This window comes from Brachionichthys hirsutus, unplaced genomic scaffold, assembly GCF_040956055.1.
Source record: "Brachionichthys hirsutus isolate HB-005 unplaced genomic scaffold, CSIRO-AGI_Bhir_v1 contig_244, whole genome shotgun sequence".
In the NCBI taxonomy this organism is placed as follows: Eukaryota; Metazoa; Chordata; class Actinopteri; order Lophiiformes; family Brachionichthyidae; genus Brachionichthys; species Brachionichthys hirsutus.
The window spans coordinates 31,491-47,149 of record NW_027180453.1 but is presented as its reverse complement, the minus strand read 5'-3'; the positions used below and the strand labels follow the sequence as shown (position 1 = coordinate 47,149).

The 15,659-nt window shown below is 43.9% G+C and overlaps 2 protein-coding genes across 2 annotated transcripts; one reads left to right on the top strand and one right to left on the bottom strand.

The window, feature by feature from the left end:
- The first annotated feature begins 75 nt into the window (after positions 1–75).
- LOC137915017 (pentatricopeptide repeat-containing protein 1, mitochondrial-like) lies at positions 76–3,226 on the top strand. Its single transcript, XM_068758498.1, has 8 exons — positions 76–525; positions 605–745; positions 842–1,060; positions 1,151–1,252; positions 1,378–2,025; positions 2,187–2,303; positions 2,442–2,624; positions 2,774–3,226. Exons 1-8 carry the CDS (start codon positions 76–78, stop codon positions 3,005–3,007), a joined length of 2,094 nt encoding a protein of 697 aa, XP_068614599.1. The 3' UTR covers positions 3,008–3,226.
- Positions 3,227–4,037: 811 nt separating this feature from the next.
- Positions 4,038–13,483, bottom strand: LOC137915014 (calcium-binding protein 2-like). The gene is made up of 8 exons (XM_068758494.1): positions 13,428–13,483; positions 13,137–13,238; positions 12,636–12,768; positions 9,375–9,405; positions 8,944–9,087; positions 7,031–7,140; positions 5,748–5,895; positions 4,038–4,066 (listed from the first exon to the last, which is right to left on the bottom strand). The coding sequence occupies exons 1-8, from the start codon at positions 13,481–13,483 to the stop codon at positions 4,038–4,040; spliced, it is 753 nt and encodes a 250-aa protein (XP_068614595.1).
- Between the last annotated feature and the right edge of the window lie 2,176 nt (positions 13,484–15,659).

Genomic DNA, 15,659 nt, shown 5'->3' with positions numbered 1-15,659 from the left:
AGATGCTACATTAGATACCCTCTCAACGCCATAGTTTGGGGTCAAGCGTGAACTAGGAAAAAAAAAAGTCACAACATGTTTACGTCCGTCGCTTGTTCTTGCGCGCGTAACGGGAGAAACGCCTTCGTCTCTTGCACTAAGATCCCGCTGTTTTCGACTTTTAGGAGCTCAAGTCTGACATGGGCCCGACACTCGTCAGGTCGCCGGTCGTACGACCTCTTCGCGCATCTGCCGAGCGGAGCGACCGCCAGATACCGCTCCTTATCTGCCGCCTCTGATGGAGGTACGGGCCCCCCCGCGGAGAGCGACCCCGTGGGACGCGACAACTTCGGCTCCCTTTCCACGGACATATCCTCCAGGAGGTCGTTCAGGAAAACCAGCCCGCACATGCTGGATCTCCAACACGAGGAGGACGACCAGGAGGAAGACGCGGGTGAATTCAGCAGCAGGAGGGCCGGGATGAGGAGGAGGAACACGCCGTACTGGTACTTCATAAAATGCAAGACGCTGATAAAAAAGAACAAGGTTGGTCTGGCTGAGCTGCTCGAGTCTCCCCTGCGTGTCTCGCCTTCTCATCTCTTCTGTTTCTTGGGCGCTCCGACAGCTCCAGGAAGCTTTGGACCTGTTTCACAGAGACATGCTGCAGGGGGAGAAGCTGCAGCCGGAGGAGCTGAACTATTCTGTCCTGATGGGGGGCTGTGGTCGAGCAGGACAACTCAAGATGGCCTTCAAACTCTACAATGACGTAAGAATACTCGATTTACGCCCGCACGCCACGCTAGTCATCGTCTCTCTCTCTGCGTGGAACCTCCTGTCTTTTTTATTTGCGTGTTTCTCCCAGATGAAAAAGCGAGGTCTGGTTGCCACCGACGCCACCTACACCGCGCTGTTCAACGCCTGCGCCGAATCGCCGTCCAAACAAGCCGGCCTCCAGCAAGCCCTGAAGTTGGAGCGAGAACTCCGCGGGAAAGACTACGCCCTCGGCACCATCACGTACCACGCCCTCCTCAAGATGCACGCCATCAACAACCACCTCGAAGGCTGCGTCCACACGCTCAGGGTGCGAGGCGGGCCGTGGGTTCTGTTGAACGGTGTCACGTTAGAGTCTTTTTTTTTTTTTTTGCATCGTGGGCTCGTGTTTGTTTTTTAGGACATGCTGCAGAACGGCCATGCTGTAACTCGGGACACGTTTCACTACCTGCTGATGAGTTGTTTGAAGGACAAAGAAGCAGGATTCCGACTGGCTTTACAGGTAAATTCATGATTGTCAAAATCCCACAATGACGACATATTTTAGGATAGTCTGCCCTCTCTCTCTCTCTCTGTGCTTTTCTAGTTTAACATTTTATTATTGTATCCTGAATAATTCCGTTGCAGGTTTGGCGCCAGATGTTGCTGTCGGGCATCGCGCCGAACTTAAAGAACTACAACCTCCTGTTGCGGATTGCAAGGGATTGTGCGATTGGCGATCCGGCTCTCGCCGCCGTTGCGCTGCTGAGACCCGTCCAGAAGGGGACGGGAGAACACGCGTCGCTATCTGGAGTTCCCAATGTGACAGACGTGGACCTCCTGGAGAGGCAGCTGCTTGTCCAACCTGATCCACTGCATCACGGCGGAGACGGCGAGGATGAGTTCCACGACGGGCAAGATTCCACCCAATTGATACCGGTCGCTCCACCTGTGCTGCCGCCTGATGACGCCGCAGGTTTTTGTACGGCCCCGAACTTATTGGACCTTTTGGAAGGACAGAAGAGTAGCGTGGTCTCTCTTGGATCTGTGGTTGGCGCCTCAGACAGGCTCGCGCTCATCGGAGGCGCTAAAGGCTTCCTGGAGAAGATGGACGCCGACGGACTCAGCCCAGACATCAGAACTCTGACCCTGCTGGCCGACACCATGAAATTGGGCGACCAGTTGCTGGAGGTTCTCCTGGCGGCCGCCAAGCAACACAAAGTGAAGCTCGACACTGCATTCTTTAACTCTGTGATACGCAGAGCAGCCAAGGCCGGCGACGCGGAGGGGGCAAAGGTACAAACATGCAGATTAAATATGGAGAGCCAGAGTCCGGCCGCCCGACATCTGGCTCAGTTCTGCTGCGCAGCTCTGGGTAGAAGCAAGAGAAGATTGTCTTCATGCGACTTTGGCTGAAAAGCATGTGAGCGAACGTCTGACACACTTTTTCCCCCCAGGCTGTGCTGATCGCAATGAGAGAGCGCAACGCAGAGGTGGACGTGCAGACGTTCGGGTGCCTCGCGTTAGGCTGCAGAAGAAAGGAGGATGGTCTGCAGCTACTGGAAGACATGGAGGTGATGCTCGTCCGGAAATGTCCAATGACAACAGATACTTATTTATTTTTTATGTTATCGAGGAAATGAAGCAATGAACAGTAACGTTTTGCTGAAATTAGATCTTCCTTTCTCTCGTCTGTACTCATCTTTCCACAGGGGGCGGGGTTTAAGCCCAACGTCTACGTGTTCTCCGCTCTGATTGGCCAAGCTTCTCGGCGGCTGGATTACATTTACCTGACAACGATCCTGAAGCGCATGGGCGCCATGGGGGTGTGGCCTAATGAAGTCATCATTAGACAGCTGGAGTTTGCCTCGCAGTATCCTCCTAACTATGACCAGGTGAAAACACAAATGCAGACATTTCTGTGTGAATGAGGAGGGAGAGAAATTTATATTTCGCTGTATTTTAAAAAATTAATAAATACAGGAATGATATATTTTACTTCGAAAATCACAATGCCTTCGTTCCTCCCTTCTGTTATTGTCAGCACAAGTCCAGAAACAACTACCTGGTCCAAATCGATGGTTTCCGTGGATACTACCAGCAGTGGCTGAAAGACATGCCGGCGCAGAGCTCCGATGGCGAGGCAGAGACGGCCTCTCCAGCACTGGAAGCCGTAGCTGCAGGCGGGCCAACGGCGAGCCAAAGGAACCAGAGAGAAGTAACGAGGAGTTCTAAACGCCGCTGCTACCAGGTTTCAGGTTCGGGTCGGCCAAAGTAATGCTTTGAAGCGCCTTTTGAGTCCGCAGGTTAACAGTTCGCCTTCCTTCGACGGCTTCCTTGTCGCTGACGTCAGAATAACTCGCATGCTGTGGACGTTGACAAGCTTGTCTACTTGATGACACTTTAAATCAAATTTGTATAATTTCCTGTCTGTAATTTCACAAGCGGCACGCAGCATTGTTTCTCACCATGTTAAGAATGAAATAAAGTGTCAAGAACCGACTTTCAAGGACTGCTTTTCATTTCAAGCCATGATCTTCCTCTCCTTCCTCTTTTCCCTCAGCCTTAATGCTGGTCGACTGCAACCTCTTCATAATCCTTCTCAAGTGCCTCCATATCTCAGAGAACTCTCCCTCCTGTTGGTTGGAGGGACAGACCATGACATGAATCAATAAAATTAATCGGCACTTCCTGAGTAAAATTTTAATTGGGTTTAAATGTGAAAGAGAAAAGAACGCAGCAGTACCAAATAGAATATAATATAATCGCCATCTTTATTATATTGCAGAGCATTAGTAAAGGTTAGCGGTGAACTACTTCAGCTTTTACATATCAGTAACAAATCAAATACAGTAGACAATAAATGTTCGCTTTTTATAAGGACTAATTATGTAAGGTAAGATAAAACATTTGTAGGCAAATATTACAATAATTTGTTCAAATTCAGCATACAAACTTTCAATTCTTATTGGCACTGGTAATTTTTGACATTTTATTTCCAGAGCCATGCCAGGTTGAAATCCCTAATGAGAGCATAGATTAACACAGATTACAAACAAATGCTCCAGTTTGTCAGTTTACGATGTACAGCCACTAGGGGACGACAGTGCAACATCATTGTAGCAGTTGAGCGTTTCATAACTCTGCATTTACACTCTGCTATCATTCAATCTCAATAATCGTTGGAAAAGCATTGCCACTGTGACTCTAATGCGCTGTTACACACACAATGACAGAGAAACAGCAGGAATAAGATGGTGCTCATCACACGCTGAATCCAGTGTTGCACGGCCCGACTTCTTCATCCATCATCGTGCAGAAAGCATCATGATAAACTCTGCAGAGGGAGACAACAGCACATCCACTTATAAGCTATTATGACACCTTAATATTATAAAGTGACAGCAGCTAAGAAGCCAGCCCATTATTACCCAGTTAATGAAAAGTCTAGTGGTGAGATCCGTCAAAAAATAGAAATAAAAAAAAAGCAGAAAGGTCACAGGAACTTTATTGAAAATGCAAACATGGCATCTAATATTTTTCTGTTGTTCAGACAACATAGAATGAAAGGTAGATTCTCTCGCCAGGTATGGATCCCCCCAGTCCTTCGTTCAATATGTTGCCAGTAGGTTTTCAGTAATCTGATTGCGAACCTCTCGTTTCAGCTTGTTGTATCCGTTAATGTAGATTCAGTGAGTCAGTGCCATCGATGTGTCCCCGTCAATAAGAGCTATAGCTCAAGACAGCTGAAGGCAACTTCAATCGCCGGTCTGTCAAACGTCTGTTTAAAGGTGACAGTCTGACTATTGATCGGCAGAGCATGAGCGCTTAACCCCAGATCAACCCCTCAGACGCTCTCTTGGGTACCCCTCAAAGCACTGTGTATAAAAAGAAGGAAACCAAATCAGAGAACTTAATGCTGGTTGCCCAACACTCCAGTCTGAAGACACGACTGGGTGTTATTCACGATTTTGCTGCTGCTGCAGACGCTTGAAGATTTATCTTCTTCACACACAGCTAGAACCGGACAGAGACACTGATATTCTGTCCTGGGGTCTAACGGATGATAATGAAGAGAACCTTCTTAGCGATCCCCTTGGAGACTGATATATCTATTCATACAGTATGTTTCCATTAGGCTTCCTCGAATACTGAGACAAAACAAAGAGGATCACGCCTTGAAGCCATTTCTGTTTCTGCCAAGGCATTAATGGCATCTGCATGTGTGCGTGCGTGAGCGAGTGTGTGTGTGTGTGTGTGTGTGTGTTCTTGTGGCATTTTATTATTAATATGCATGAGCGGTAACGTGGTAATGGCATTCCTGCAAAGTCCTTGAGCAGTCCAGCACAGTGTGACAGTTGTCCAGGCTTACGTATTGATTGCCTTAATGCAGTACCAATTAGATTGGATTGTCCGTTCTATCGAACCCACCTAGATGTAATTATCCTGCCTCTCCCCATCTCGTCTCAACTTGTACCACCTGGATTCACTGACTCCTCCCCCAAACTCCTGGTATTCTAAACTTCATGTTTGATTAGCTAGAGTAGCTTTTATTAAGGTCCCATCAACCAGGTTCCAAATATTTTCTCATGAATGAATGATAAATTTAACTGCGATAGATGCTATTAATTATAACTTTAATTAAGATACAGCTAACAACCCTAATAACCACACTTTATCACCTGTGTTAAGGGGAGGAGGAGGAGGATATGTGATCAGCCACATTTGTTTCCCAAGGAAAACACAAATTCATTTTAAGGTATTTTTGGCCCCAGGTGCAAATCCTGGATCACTGCAAGCTTTGACCTCCAGGCTCAGGCTGCCCGAACAGCAGCAGATAAACGGACGAGGCCTTTGGGGCCAAAGGATGAGAAACAAACTACTGAAAGTATTTAAATGATACCTGTTTGAGGAGAGGACGGGTCTTATTCCTGAGAAGAAACTGTTACATTTAGATCTGCAGATCCAGATTGAAAGATTATATTTTTTTTACACTTTCCTAGTCCTCAACCACTCACCATCAAAGTCAATGGTGCCATCTTTGTTGAGGTCAATGTCTGCGATGATCTCCTCCAGCTCCCCTTTCTTCAGTTTCTCCCCAAGGAGGGTCTTAATGCCATCCTTCAGCTCGTCGATGGTGATCTTTCCGTCCCCATCAGAGTCAAACTTCACGGAGGGGGGTGGCCACATGTAGCAGAGCAAGAAGAGGCAAAAAGGGATTTAAAGCTGTCCCAGGGAACGAGAACGTAGAGACGTTTCTGGGACAATGAGCAGCGTGGAGGCACTGAATGCATGAAGTAATGAGTAGGAGGAGGAACGAGATAGAAACAGAAAGACATAAAGTCATTAAGATACAAATTCAGATAAAGAAGCTCGAAGCTCACTCTTGGGGGGTGGGGGGAGATTAGCACAGAAGTCAAGTTTGCAGTATGGAGTTGCAACATGACTGCATGCGGTCATGCGAGTCTAAAAACAGCTTGAGTCTGCAGATGGGATAATGCTGACTCATGTGCTGTTGGTGCTGAAGTGAGAAACCCTTTTGAAGTGACAATGTGTTTGGATGACTTGAAAATGCATTTTCAGTAGACGATGCTCTGAAACTGTGAAAGTTTCTGTTTAGACGCAGACTGAAGTTTATATATTTACTGGTTAAAAAAAAGAAAGTACTTTAAATATCTGTCTTCACTTGATCGTCCTGAGGAGCTTTCTGGTGACAGACGACGTTCGGCTGCTTTCCCAAAGGAGACACGAAGTCGTCACAGTGAATGCGTGCAGGTGTATCGAGCTGAATTAATCCCAGTTGCAATATCCCATCAGCTGTAATCATTGAGAGCATAATGTCGGTGTTGGCTGTGTTGCACGAACTCTTAACAACTATTGCGCTTGCAAGGAGTAAAAGGAATGAGCCCCGGTGTGTGAAGCTGCGATGGTAAATCACACAATCGCTTCATTTGTCTGGGTTGCACAGAGGCTACGTCAACCTTGGGCTTCAGGGAGAACCATGTCAGTGACTGCTGGTGTGCCCGCCTCTGTATCGACATTACGTCCCCCAGACCAATGAGGCGCCGCGAGATGTCAAATAAAATAAGCATTTCTAATGAGCAAGTAATGGGTGAAGGAAATATAGAACATAAATTCATGGAAAGCGTGAACCCGGCATCATAAAAGCTTCATCAAACGCGCTTTCAGCATGCACTGATAGATAGTTCCCCCTTTGGTAAGAAAGGTTACTGCATCCTTCTAGCCCCCCCCCCCCCCGTTCACTGGCTTGAAGTCAGATGTCTACCTGGAGACGGCTTACCTGTTTGAATGCACAGCGGAGCTCCTTCAAGCCAACCATGTGAGCCGTCTCCGCCAGCATCCTCGGACCCATTAGCTCACAGAAGTCATCGAAGTCTACATGACCACCCCCTGCCGAAACACACACACACTGATTCTTTGTTTTTGTTTGTCAGTAAAGTAATAGAAAAATAACATTTAAAACAAGTGATGATTAAAGCAGCTGAAGTTGAACTGTTTCACGGTTGATCTCTTGTTCGCTAAATGATTCACCGTTAACATAAAAGTAGAATCGATCAAAGAAGCAACACGACGATGCAGCAATTTAAATTATAGCAGCAAACTGCAGCTGTTGCTTAAACCATCGCTCTCAAGGGCTGTATTTCAATATTGCACTTACATGCAGTACTTCAGTAATGAGAATACGGTGACAGTATAGTCGCGCTGCACATGGTCCGGAACATGTTTCTAAATGTCCTCGGCGCATAGAAGACGATGAGAATGCATTTGTCCTTCAACCCGGAGAGATTCAGCTTTGTTTGGTTCGATCCCCATGGTAATTATCAGAAGGGACTGATATGAAGGGAAGGCTCATTTATTATTTGAACAAAAGAAAGGCTCATTTGATAACGTCGACCAATATGCCCGGCCTGCTTTCATTTTCCAATGTGAAAGACCCGCGTGGTCATTTTGTGTTCTGAGAAATCTAATCAGTTCCCACCGAATGAAAATCAAACGCACACTGCGCTTTCAAATTTGAATTGAATCATGAAACTATTCAGAAAAGAGTCATTACAACGACTCAAGCTGTCACGTACAAGTTATAATGGCAGCCGGAGAGTCCGGAAATAAAAGGCCATTAATTCTTTCTTGTTTGAGTTTGGAAGAGCGTCCATAGCTAGGGTTCGGCTGTTGCTTGACCGGCTTTAACCTTGTGCAGCAGAAATCTGTGCAGGTTTGCCCTGAAGAGATTCTGTGCCTCAGCGGGTCAGTCTTTAATCATGTAGCAGCAAATCTCTCCCAAATGTCTCATTATGTTTAATTGATTGGGTAATGCTGAGTTTCAGGATATTAATAGTCCAGGGATTATGCTACGGAGATCGTGCGAGAAGAATCGGAGGCCAATTCTGCATGGGTTAAAGACAGCCATCATCAACAAGCTGAAATGAAGGGACATATCCTTATACCAAAAATCACCCTGCTCCTGTTTCAGAGATAAGAAGGCGAGAAATGTTCAACACATCGGACGCGGCCAATTTTAATTGTAATTTTAAAGTGATGAATCATCAATCACCTAAATCGCATGTTTTTGGAGGTGGGAGGAAAATGGAGGACCCGGAGAAAACCTCCGCGGACCGACTAATGGCTGAAGAGCTTCAATGTGCAGCAGTAACTGTGGAATGTCGGCGGAATCTGTCCGTGTTAAAGGGTTTGTTACAAAGCGTGGCTGTCGTTGAACCGTAAGGCTGAGTCAGACGTTCAAATGAGATTTTCCGGGTTTTGCTCGGACACCATGTAGGCGCTGAAGAAATTGGTTCCAAAGGCTCATGTCTAAAATCTATGCAATAATGATTTACTTTATTCTTTCAACACTGACAAGGCAGATTCGTTCGGGAAAGACAGCAGAGACAAACGGGCCGTCACTTAACAGCAGCAGGAAAGTTATATCTCAACACTCCTTCATGCAGTCACGCACTCATACGTCCTTGGACCCGCAGCGGGAGGGCCATTAATCAGTCTGCTAAAGTGTCTCCAATGTCCCCAACTTTAAAGGAAAACATCACTTCCTCAGAGACTCGGCAACACGAGCACACGTTTACGCAACAAACGGACACATTACTCATTCGTTCACACACACACCCCCCCCCCCCCGGTCTCTGAAAGGCCCATCGATCATGAGCACGTTTTTACAAAAGAAATTAAAACCATGCACACATCTCATCTTGATTTGCTGGATAATCTCAATGAGCTCCATCTCTGTAGGCATGTAGCCCATGGTCCTCATGCAGTCTGCAATGTCTTTGTAATGGATGAAGCCATCTGCATCGTAGTCAAATTCCTTAAAGGCCACCTGCAGCTCTGGCAGACAGACAGACATATATAAAAATTACAGCAAGAAACCGTAAAGTAGGGTAGAAAATGTTACACACACACATAGACAGGTAGCGATGTTGGGTTAATCGATTTTATCACTCAGAGTCACTGAGGGAAATTTCAAACCAGTTTCAATCGCTTATATAAATTATATGAATCATAAAGAAGAACAAGCTCAACAAGGGAAACTATCAATGCGATTGATGAAGCTGCGCAGCTAGCCGGTGATCTATCGTGCATTTTCATCATAATTACAACATCGAACATCTTACCATCCAGCTCCTCTGGCATCAGCTCTCTCTCCTGTGGAGCAGAGAAGAAAAACAAGAACAGTGGAAATAATTAGAAGATAGCATCAGAGGACAGGATGTAAAATCAGGGTGTTTCAGAAACACCAAATTCTCAAGAGAAATGCTGCCCCAATAATCTTGTTTTACCAGCAAATTGGAATAACATGCATATCACGTCAACACTGCCACATGGGCTCACTGGACTCTAATGGGATTTCGCCTGGCAACATGTCTTTCTAATTTGCAAATGACACAATACCACATACATGCTGCACACACACACACAAAAGCTCAAGCGCTGTGCATGCAAATACACACTCACAAATGACCAATTGCACCAAGTTGCGCAATTCATGTAACGTAAGACAGAGATACCCGCTAGCCTACACAGACATATAGAGCATAATATGATTTTCAGATTATTATTTAAAACATTCAGCATGCTTTGGCCTGTTTTAACATTTCCTCAAGGTGATCATTCCCTTTCCACCAATCTTTTTTTTTTTTTACATAAACAGCTAGAAATAATGTTCAGAGAGCTTAAAATAGCAACATTTTAATGAACACCTACTGGTTGTTAATAAAAACATATTATTCAGTCAACAGTAGGAATACAATACAAATGCATATCCTCAGATGAAAAATGCATTAAGGTTTTAGTTTAAAATACATACAGTACATGGAGGTTTTGGAGTGCCACGGGGCTCCATCCTACAGTGATCGATCCATAAATGCGCTCATTTTCACGAGACCATTCAGACGTCTTCATATGGAATAAATAAGCCTGTCATATAGAGACAGCTTAAAGGAGGAACAAGCCTGAGCAGAAGTACAACTTCAAAGAAACCAGACTGACAAGTTGAAAAAAGTTCTCATTATTTCAAGCACAGATGTGTCACAGATGTGTCACAGATGTGGGCTTATTTTCCTCACTTCCATGCATAGAAGAAAAAAGATACCAAGCCTTGATATCAATCAATACGTAAGAGGTAGAAATGAATCATTATACACAGTATAACAGCATACACTGTACTGGCATTTCTCTCTGATGTTTCTATATGAATTCACATTCTTTTCAGGATATAGGAAATTCAGAGTAAAACGATGCCCTTGAAATCTCATCACTTTCATCTGATTGTCGTAACTTGACTCACACTGTGGACATTTCATCTAAAAACATTGTTTGAGTACTGCACAGAGATGAAAGACAGCCTTGAACATTATGATCTGAATGTGTCAGCGACACAGAAAAAGCATCATCTATGCTTTTACATTTTCAGTAGGATTTTTGCTTACAGTAAACTACATTTTGAATAAAAGAAATATTTTTTCAACCATTGGTTCTCTCACTGTTGAAAATTTCATAAAAAGACAAAAGACAAAAAAGACATCTCGTGAATAGGAGTAGTAGTGGAACTGCATGATACTACATATTAGCTACTCAGGGTAGCTAATATGTTATTTTGCTCAAATCCAGAATAGCAGTTTCCAATTTTGTCAGGATGTAATTGCAACAACAGTTACCTCATTATGTACTCTGCTGCTTCAAATGCAACACAGATTATGGTTTATATAAGCGCTAAAGTTTAAATATGTCTTTCTATTTGTTTTGACGCGACAGAAAAAAAAAGCCCCTAACCATTTTCCCACTACAGGATTCTCCAGCCTACAAGGGCACATGTAAATAGCAAGGTCAGCACATTAATGTGATTTGTTTTTTTCTCTCCTTGCAGAAAGGATTAGGCAGTATGCCATTCAGACCCTGAAATCATCTGTCAGAACAAACCCATTAACAGCTCATTTCATTCTGTCTGCCTTCAGCCCCATTACCTTGCAAACATGGCCCTTGTGAGAGGGCATTTTGTTGCATTGCATAAATGTGGTTTACCTGTAAATCTGAGAAGAAACTCTAGAATGCAGAGTGCGCAACATTACACAGTGATGAGTGAAGAAGGGCATTTTGCCTCACATCTCTCATGTAAATACACCAATTGTTTCTCTTTCGCCATTTGCCTCTGCTGGCCAGTTTGACAGTTGGATCTAATGAGTGCTGACAGTGAACCTTGCTCCGGGGGTTATTAATACTTGAGACAGGGTTTGGGAGTGCCGCAGAATGGATGGCCTCCTTGCTTCCGTGTCGGAGCAGCATCCTCTAACTGTGAGGATACCGCACAGAACTTGCTACGTGGCGGCTAGTAAATCTAAACCAGCCAGGGCAGCTGAGGTAGCAACTCAGGGAAGAATGTGGAAGTGGAGTCCACAATAGCCCAAGGTCAATGTGATGCTGTTTTCAATTTCCATAAATTGCTTTCAAAACGATGAAACTGTCCCATTAGCTGTTAAGACATCTCGATATGAAGCATCATTAAACGTTCACAGACACATATCTCTCCTCAGGGTAGATTTTTGGGATATATTTCATGGTAAATGTTCTGTGTTGAAGATATTTGGCTCTTCTTTATATGTTTTCTCCAGAAACCGATGCAGTGAGTTAAAATAACTTTTAAGAGCTTCTACAAACCAACAAAAATACAATAAAAACAACATAATCATAAGTCACATGAACAGGCTTGTAGTTTTTATTGTTGGCACCATGTTGCATGTTGTGCAGTGACTATGAAAGACAACACTGATCTTCTGAAACCTGGGGTCTTGCTGTAATATACCATTCGTCCAAACAAATTACCTTACTTGTGCCGTTAATTGCATTCTGTAAATTGTACAGTCTGTATAAATAACTTTTTTTCACAGAAATAGTGACGGTGCCATGGAACTGGATTCGTTTTGGGCTCCTTTCTACTTGCCAGCTGGCCCAATATTCTAAGATGTTCTGTAACCTTCTGGGATCAGCATGAGGAGAGCCAATCTTAATTTGAACCAGCCAGAAAATTACTCTAATGGAAGATGATGTCCACGCAGTAAATTATATTTTATATATATATTCTCCATTAAATCAATGATGGTTTTTGTTCTGTCTTATTTCACATTTTAAATGTTAAATAAAACTTAGACAGATAGATAGATAGATAGATAGATATAATAGGTTGGCCTATGGTGTCGCATGAGACTCGTGAGCTGCATCAGGCTTGTGACATCAGCAGCAGCTGGATAGTGATCTGGTGCACTTTTTATGTGCTGTTTCCTGACACCTGCTCATGATGGTTTTAAAAGGCAGCTTGAAATTTCAAATAGGGTGTCAACACTGGGACAAGTGATATAGAGCGTGTGTTCTGTTGAACTTGCCTCTCCAAAGAGCTTATTGAGGTAGGAGATGTAGGCAGCGGCCACCGCCGAGCTGTTACTGAGGTTCCTTTTGCTGTTCCGACGACTGTCTGCCTCCCCAGAGTTCTTTGGCTGGGCTGAGGGCGACTTCGAGCTGTGAAGTGTTTATTTGTGGGTCACAAGTTGAGGGCTACCATCAGTGTCGTGTACTGGCGTGTACTTCCCCATCCTTACTTACCTAATTGAAAACAAACAAGCACATTTCAGGGTCTTACTCCTCCTACCTTTCCCTTGAAATAATTGCGAAATGAAAAACATCAGCAGTTCAATCAGACATCCTTGATGTCATTAGTCACTCGGAATTGACTTTTCGTTTGGAGAGAGAAGTAAATTAGAAGCTTTTCTTTTCTTTTTTTTTTATCTCATTCAACAAACAACAATGGTGATTGGGTGCACATTTCTTCACAATCCACTCCCCTCGATCTAATCAGCGTTGATTAAAAGCAGAATGATAATAATAACCAGAATTTCTTGGAGAGGCTGAGCTGAAGGGCCTTTTTCTTGAATCGCTTTGATGCTGGCGATCTGCTGGGCGCTGCAACCTTTCCTCCTCGTGGAGCCATGCTAAGAAATAAAGAGACCAATCAGTTCAAAGGCACAGCAATGTCTCACAAGTATCATGAATGATTGTCTTTTTAAACGAGAAAAATGAGCATTGTTAAGTTTTGCGGCTCATCACATGGGCATTTGCCTAAAAAGGTGCGCCGTCCCTCATGTGTCCATGTCTCTCATGAAACCAACAAACGCACTGACCTGGCAACAGAGGGTGGCCGAGGTTCTGCAACACCTTTTGCATTTTTCAAAGACATCCTGTAGGACAAAAAAAAAGTATATGCAGTACATGGAATAGGGTGAAGGTAAGGAAATGCAAGAAATCTCAATAAGAGCAGTCAGATTCAAAAAGATAAACATGCATTTTTGGACAACAACATTTGAAACGTGAACACAAAATCAACTTGTCTGCAGTAGCAATGTGTGATGGAATTATCTTTCATAGCTTGCTAAATCATCCTCTCTGATTAGGAAACCCAAACCAAGTTGATTAAAGATGCTTAAAATGGTCGGCAGAGCTGAGGGGAACAGAAGAATGAGCGGATGATACATATATGATCATATAGAGATCGCCCGACACGGATATGTCTTTAAACTATAGCCAATACAGCCAAGGAGAAATGGGGTGGTGCTCCAAGTAACACAATTCAAAGATAGACTAATTTGGACAAGAGGACATACACAAAAACAATAATAGGAAACAGAAACACAGCAGTGTGAGTGGGTGGAACGCTCAAGCCAGCCGAAATTAAGGAGAGGAAGAACGGCGTGAGAATGAAAGATGAGAGTGTGAGATAGTAGAGGATGGAACAGAGAGAGATGATGAAAAATGGAGAGAATGACAATCGTAATTGTGGGACTTGTAAACGAGGAGGATAGGCTTATGGATGTCTGCTCAGGGAAACAGATGGATGTTCTGTCACGGCCTCTACCGTTCTTATGAGCACCTGATGATGAACGTCCATAATATGCTGCGATGTGCTATAAACATTCTGTCATCTCATATGCATGCGCAGATCCTGCTAAGATCAATACCCAAGACCTGATCGAGCTGTTGCTACATGTGTAGGGTTACATAGTCCACCAAAGCTGCAATAAGAAGAGAGTTGAAGAGCAGCCAGTCCTCTGAATTACATTGCTTAATGTTCCTCCATGAAACAAGCTGCATTTGTAACTCCCACTGGGGTGAACAAAACGTGCCACGACTGAGGAGTGATTGCCCGTTTGTCACGTTCTCACGCGATCAGAGCGCATGTGATGCATGCTGATTGCAACAAGCTGCACGGGGGGGCTGAAGGGAGGAACATGCAGGTAGGCACATACAGTTGGGGAAGTCCTTGAAAAGGGTTTATAGCATCTGCATTCAGCATACTGTACTTTGTCCTCGTGCATTATACTAAATTATATTCTTATTTCTTTAGATTCTGCTTTGTATGTAAGACATTTGTCAATTTCATGCACCAAAACATTCAGATTGCACATACCAAGATATCTGGATTTTCTATCGTGCTGGTCTGACACTGTCTGCCTGAAGAATAGCGCTGCTCTTCAGTGAGCATAAACTCCCGTCAGGGTAAACAAACACACACACACACACACTCACATGCTTTACTACAAAAGCATGTGAGTGGGTCTGGGTCTGCAGCTTTCCTCCCCTAAGTGGCCAATTGCTGTCAATCACTGAGCTGACACAAGCAATTTTAGATCCTAATCAAGCTAATTAAAGCAATGAAATAGAGGGACAGGTGGACTGGGCAAAAAACAAACACAACGGGCATTGCTGATGATTGAGAGCATGGTGCACTGGAGAGCTGAGCAATGAGTGGATATTCTAAAAATATTCCACAAGAGCCACTGGAGAGAAGAGCTTCATTGTATTAGTTATAAAAAAGAAAAAAAGAAAGGCCTCCATGCAGTGCAAAATGACAGAAAACAGACAGAACTCGGGCAGTTCGCTCCTTAATGCGATTCATGGCTGCACTTCAATCTCCCTGTAGCACCCCTGCCTTTTCTAAAATAAATAAATACATCTGTAATGGAGCTCACTTCCACAGAATTATGTTGCTGACATGCAAGCAAATCAATACATGTGAAAGCACTACTTCCTAGGTAGAGGTAAACAGCAATGAGAGAGGCTTCACCAAAGCCGTGTGATCATTCATATCTATAACTTTTAGAAGAGGAAATGTTCAGAGTCTGGACGTGAATATTCTTTGAAAAGTGGAGCATTCAGAGACTGTCTACCTCTTTCATCGCCAATTTCACTGAAGCTTGAATAAATGGGGAAGAGATGACTTGCCATGTCAAAACAAAGTAAGACATTTTTCAGAGGCGTTTTACCAACGTCTATCTAATCCCAAATAAAATAAAAAAAAGTATTCTATAACCCTGGAAATGAACTCACGTCATTTAGAATATGTTGCTTATCATCAG

Bases quoted from the DNA above. Each gene is read 5' to 3' on its own strand.
- LOC137915017 (XM_068758498.1), top strand. From the start codon at position 76: ATGTTTACGTCCGTCGCTTGTTCTTGCGCGCGTAACGGGAGAAACGCC. The intron at 526-604 runs GTTGGTCTGGCT...GCGCTCCGACAG, and splicing joins CGCTGATAAAAAAGAACAAG to CTCCAGGAAGCTTTGGACCT. The intron at 1,253-1,377 runs GTAAATTCATGA...ATTCCGTTGCAG, and splicing joins GATTCCGACTGGCTTTACAG to GTTTGGCGCCAGATGTTGCT.
- LOC137915014 (XM_068758494.1), bottom strand. From the start codon at position 13,483: ATGTCTTTGAAAAATGCAAAAGGTGTTGCAGAACCTCGGCCACCCTCT. The intron at 9,406-12,635 runs GCAAGTTCAACA...TCTGCTCCACAG, and splicing joins TCAATAAGCTCTTTGGAGAG to GAGAGAGAGCTGATGCCAGA. The intron at 9,088-9,374 runs GTAAGATGTTCG...TCTGTCTGCCAG, and splicing joins GATGCCAGAGGAGCTGGATG to AGCTGCAGGTGGCCTTTAAG.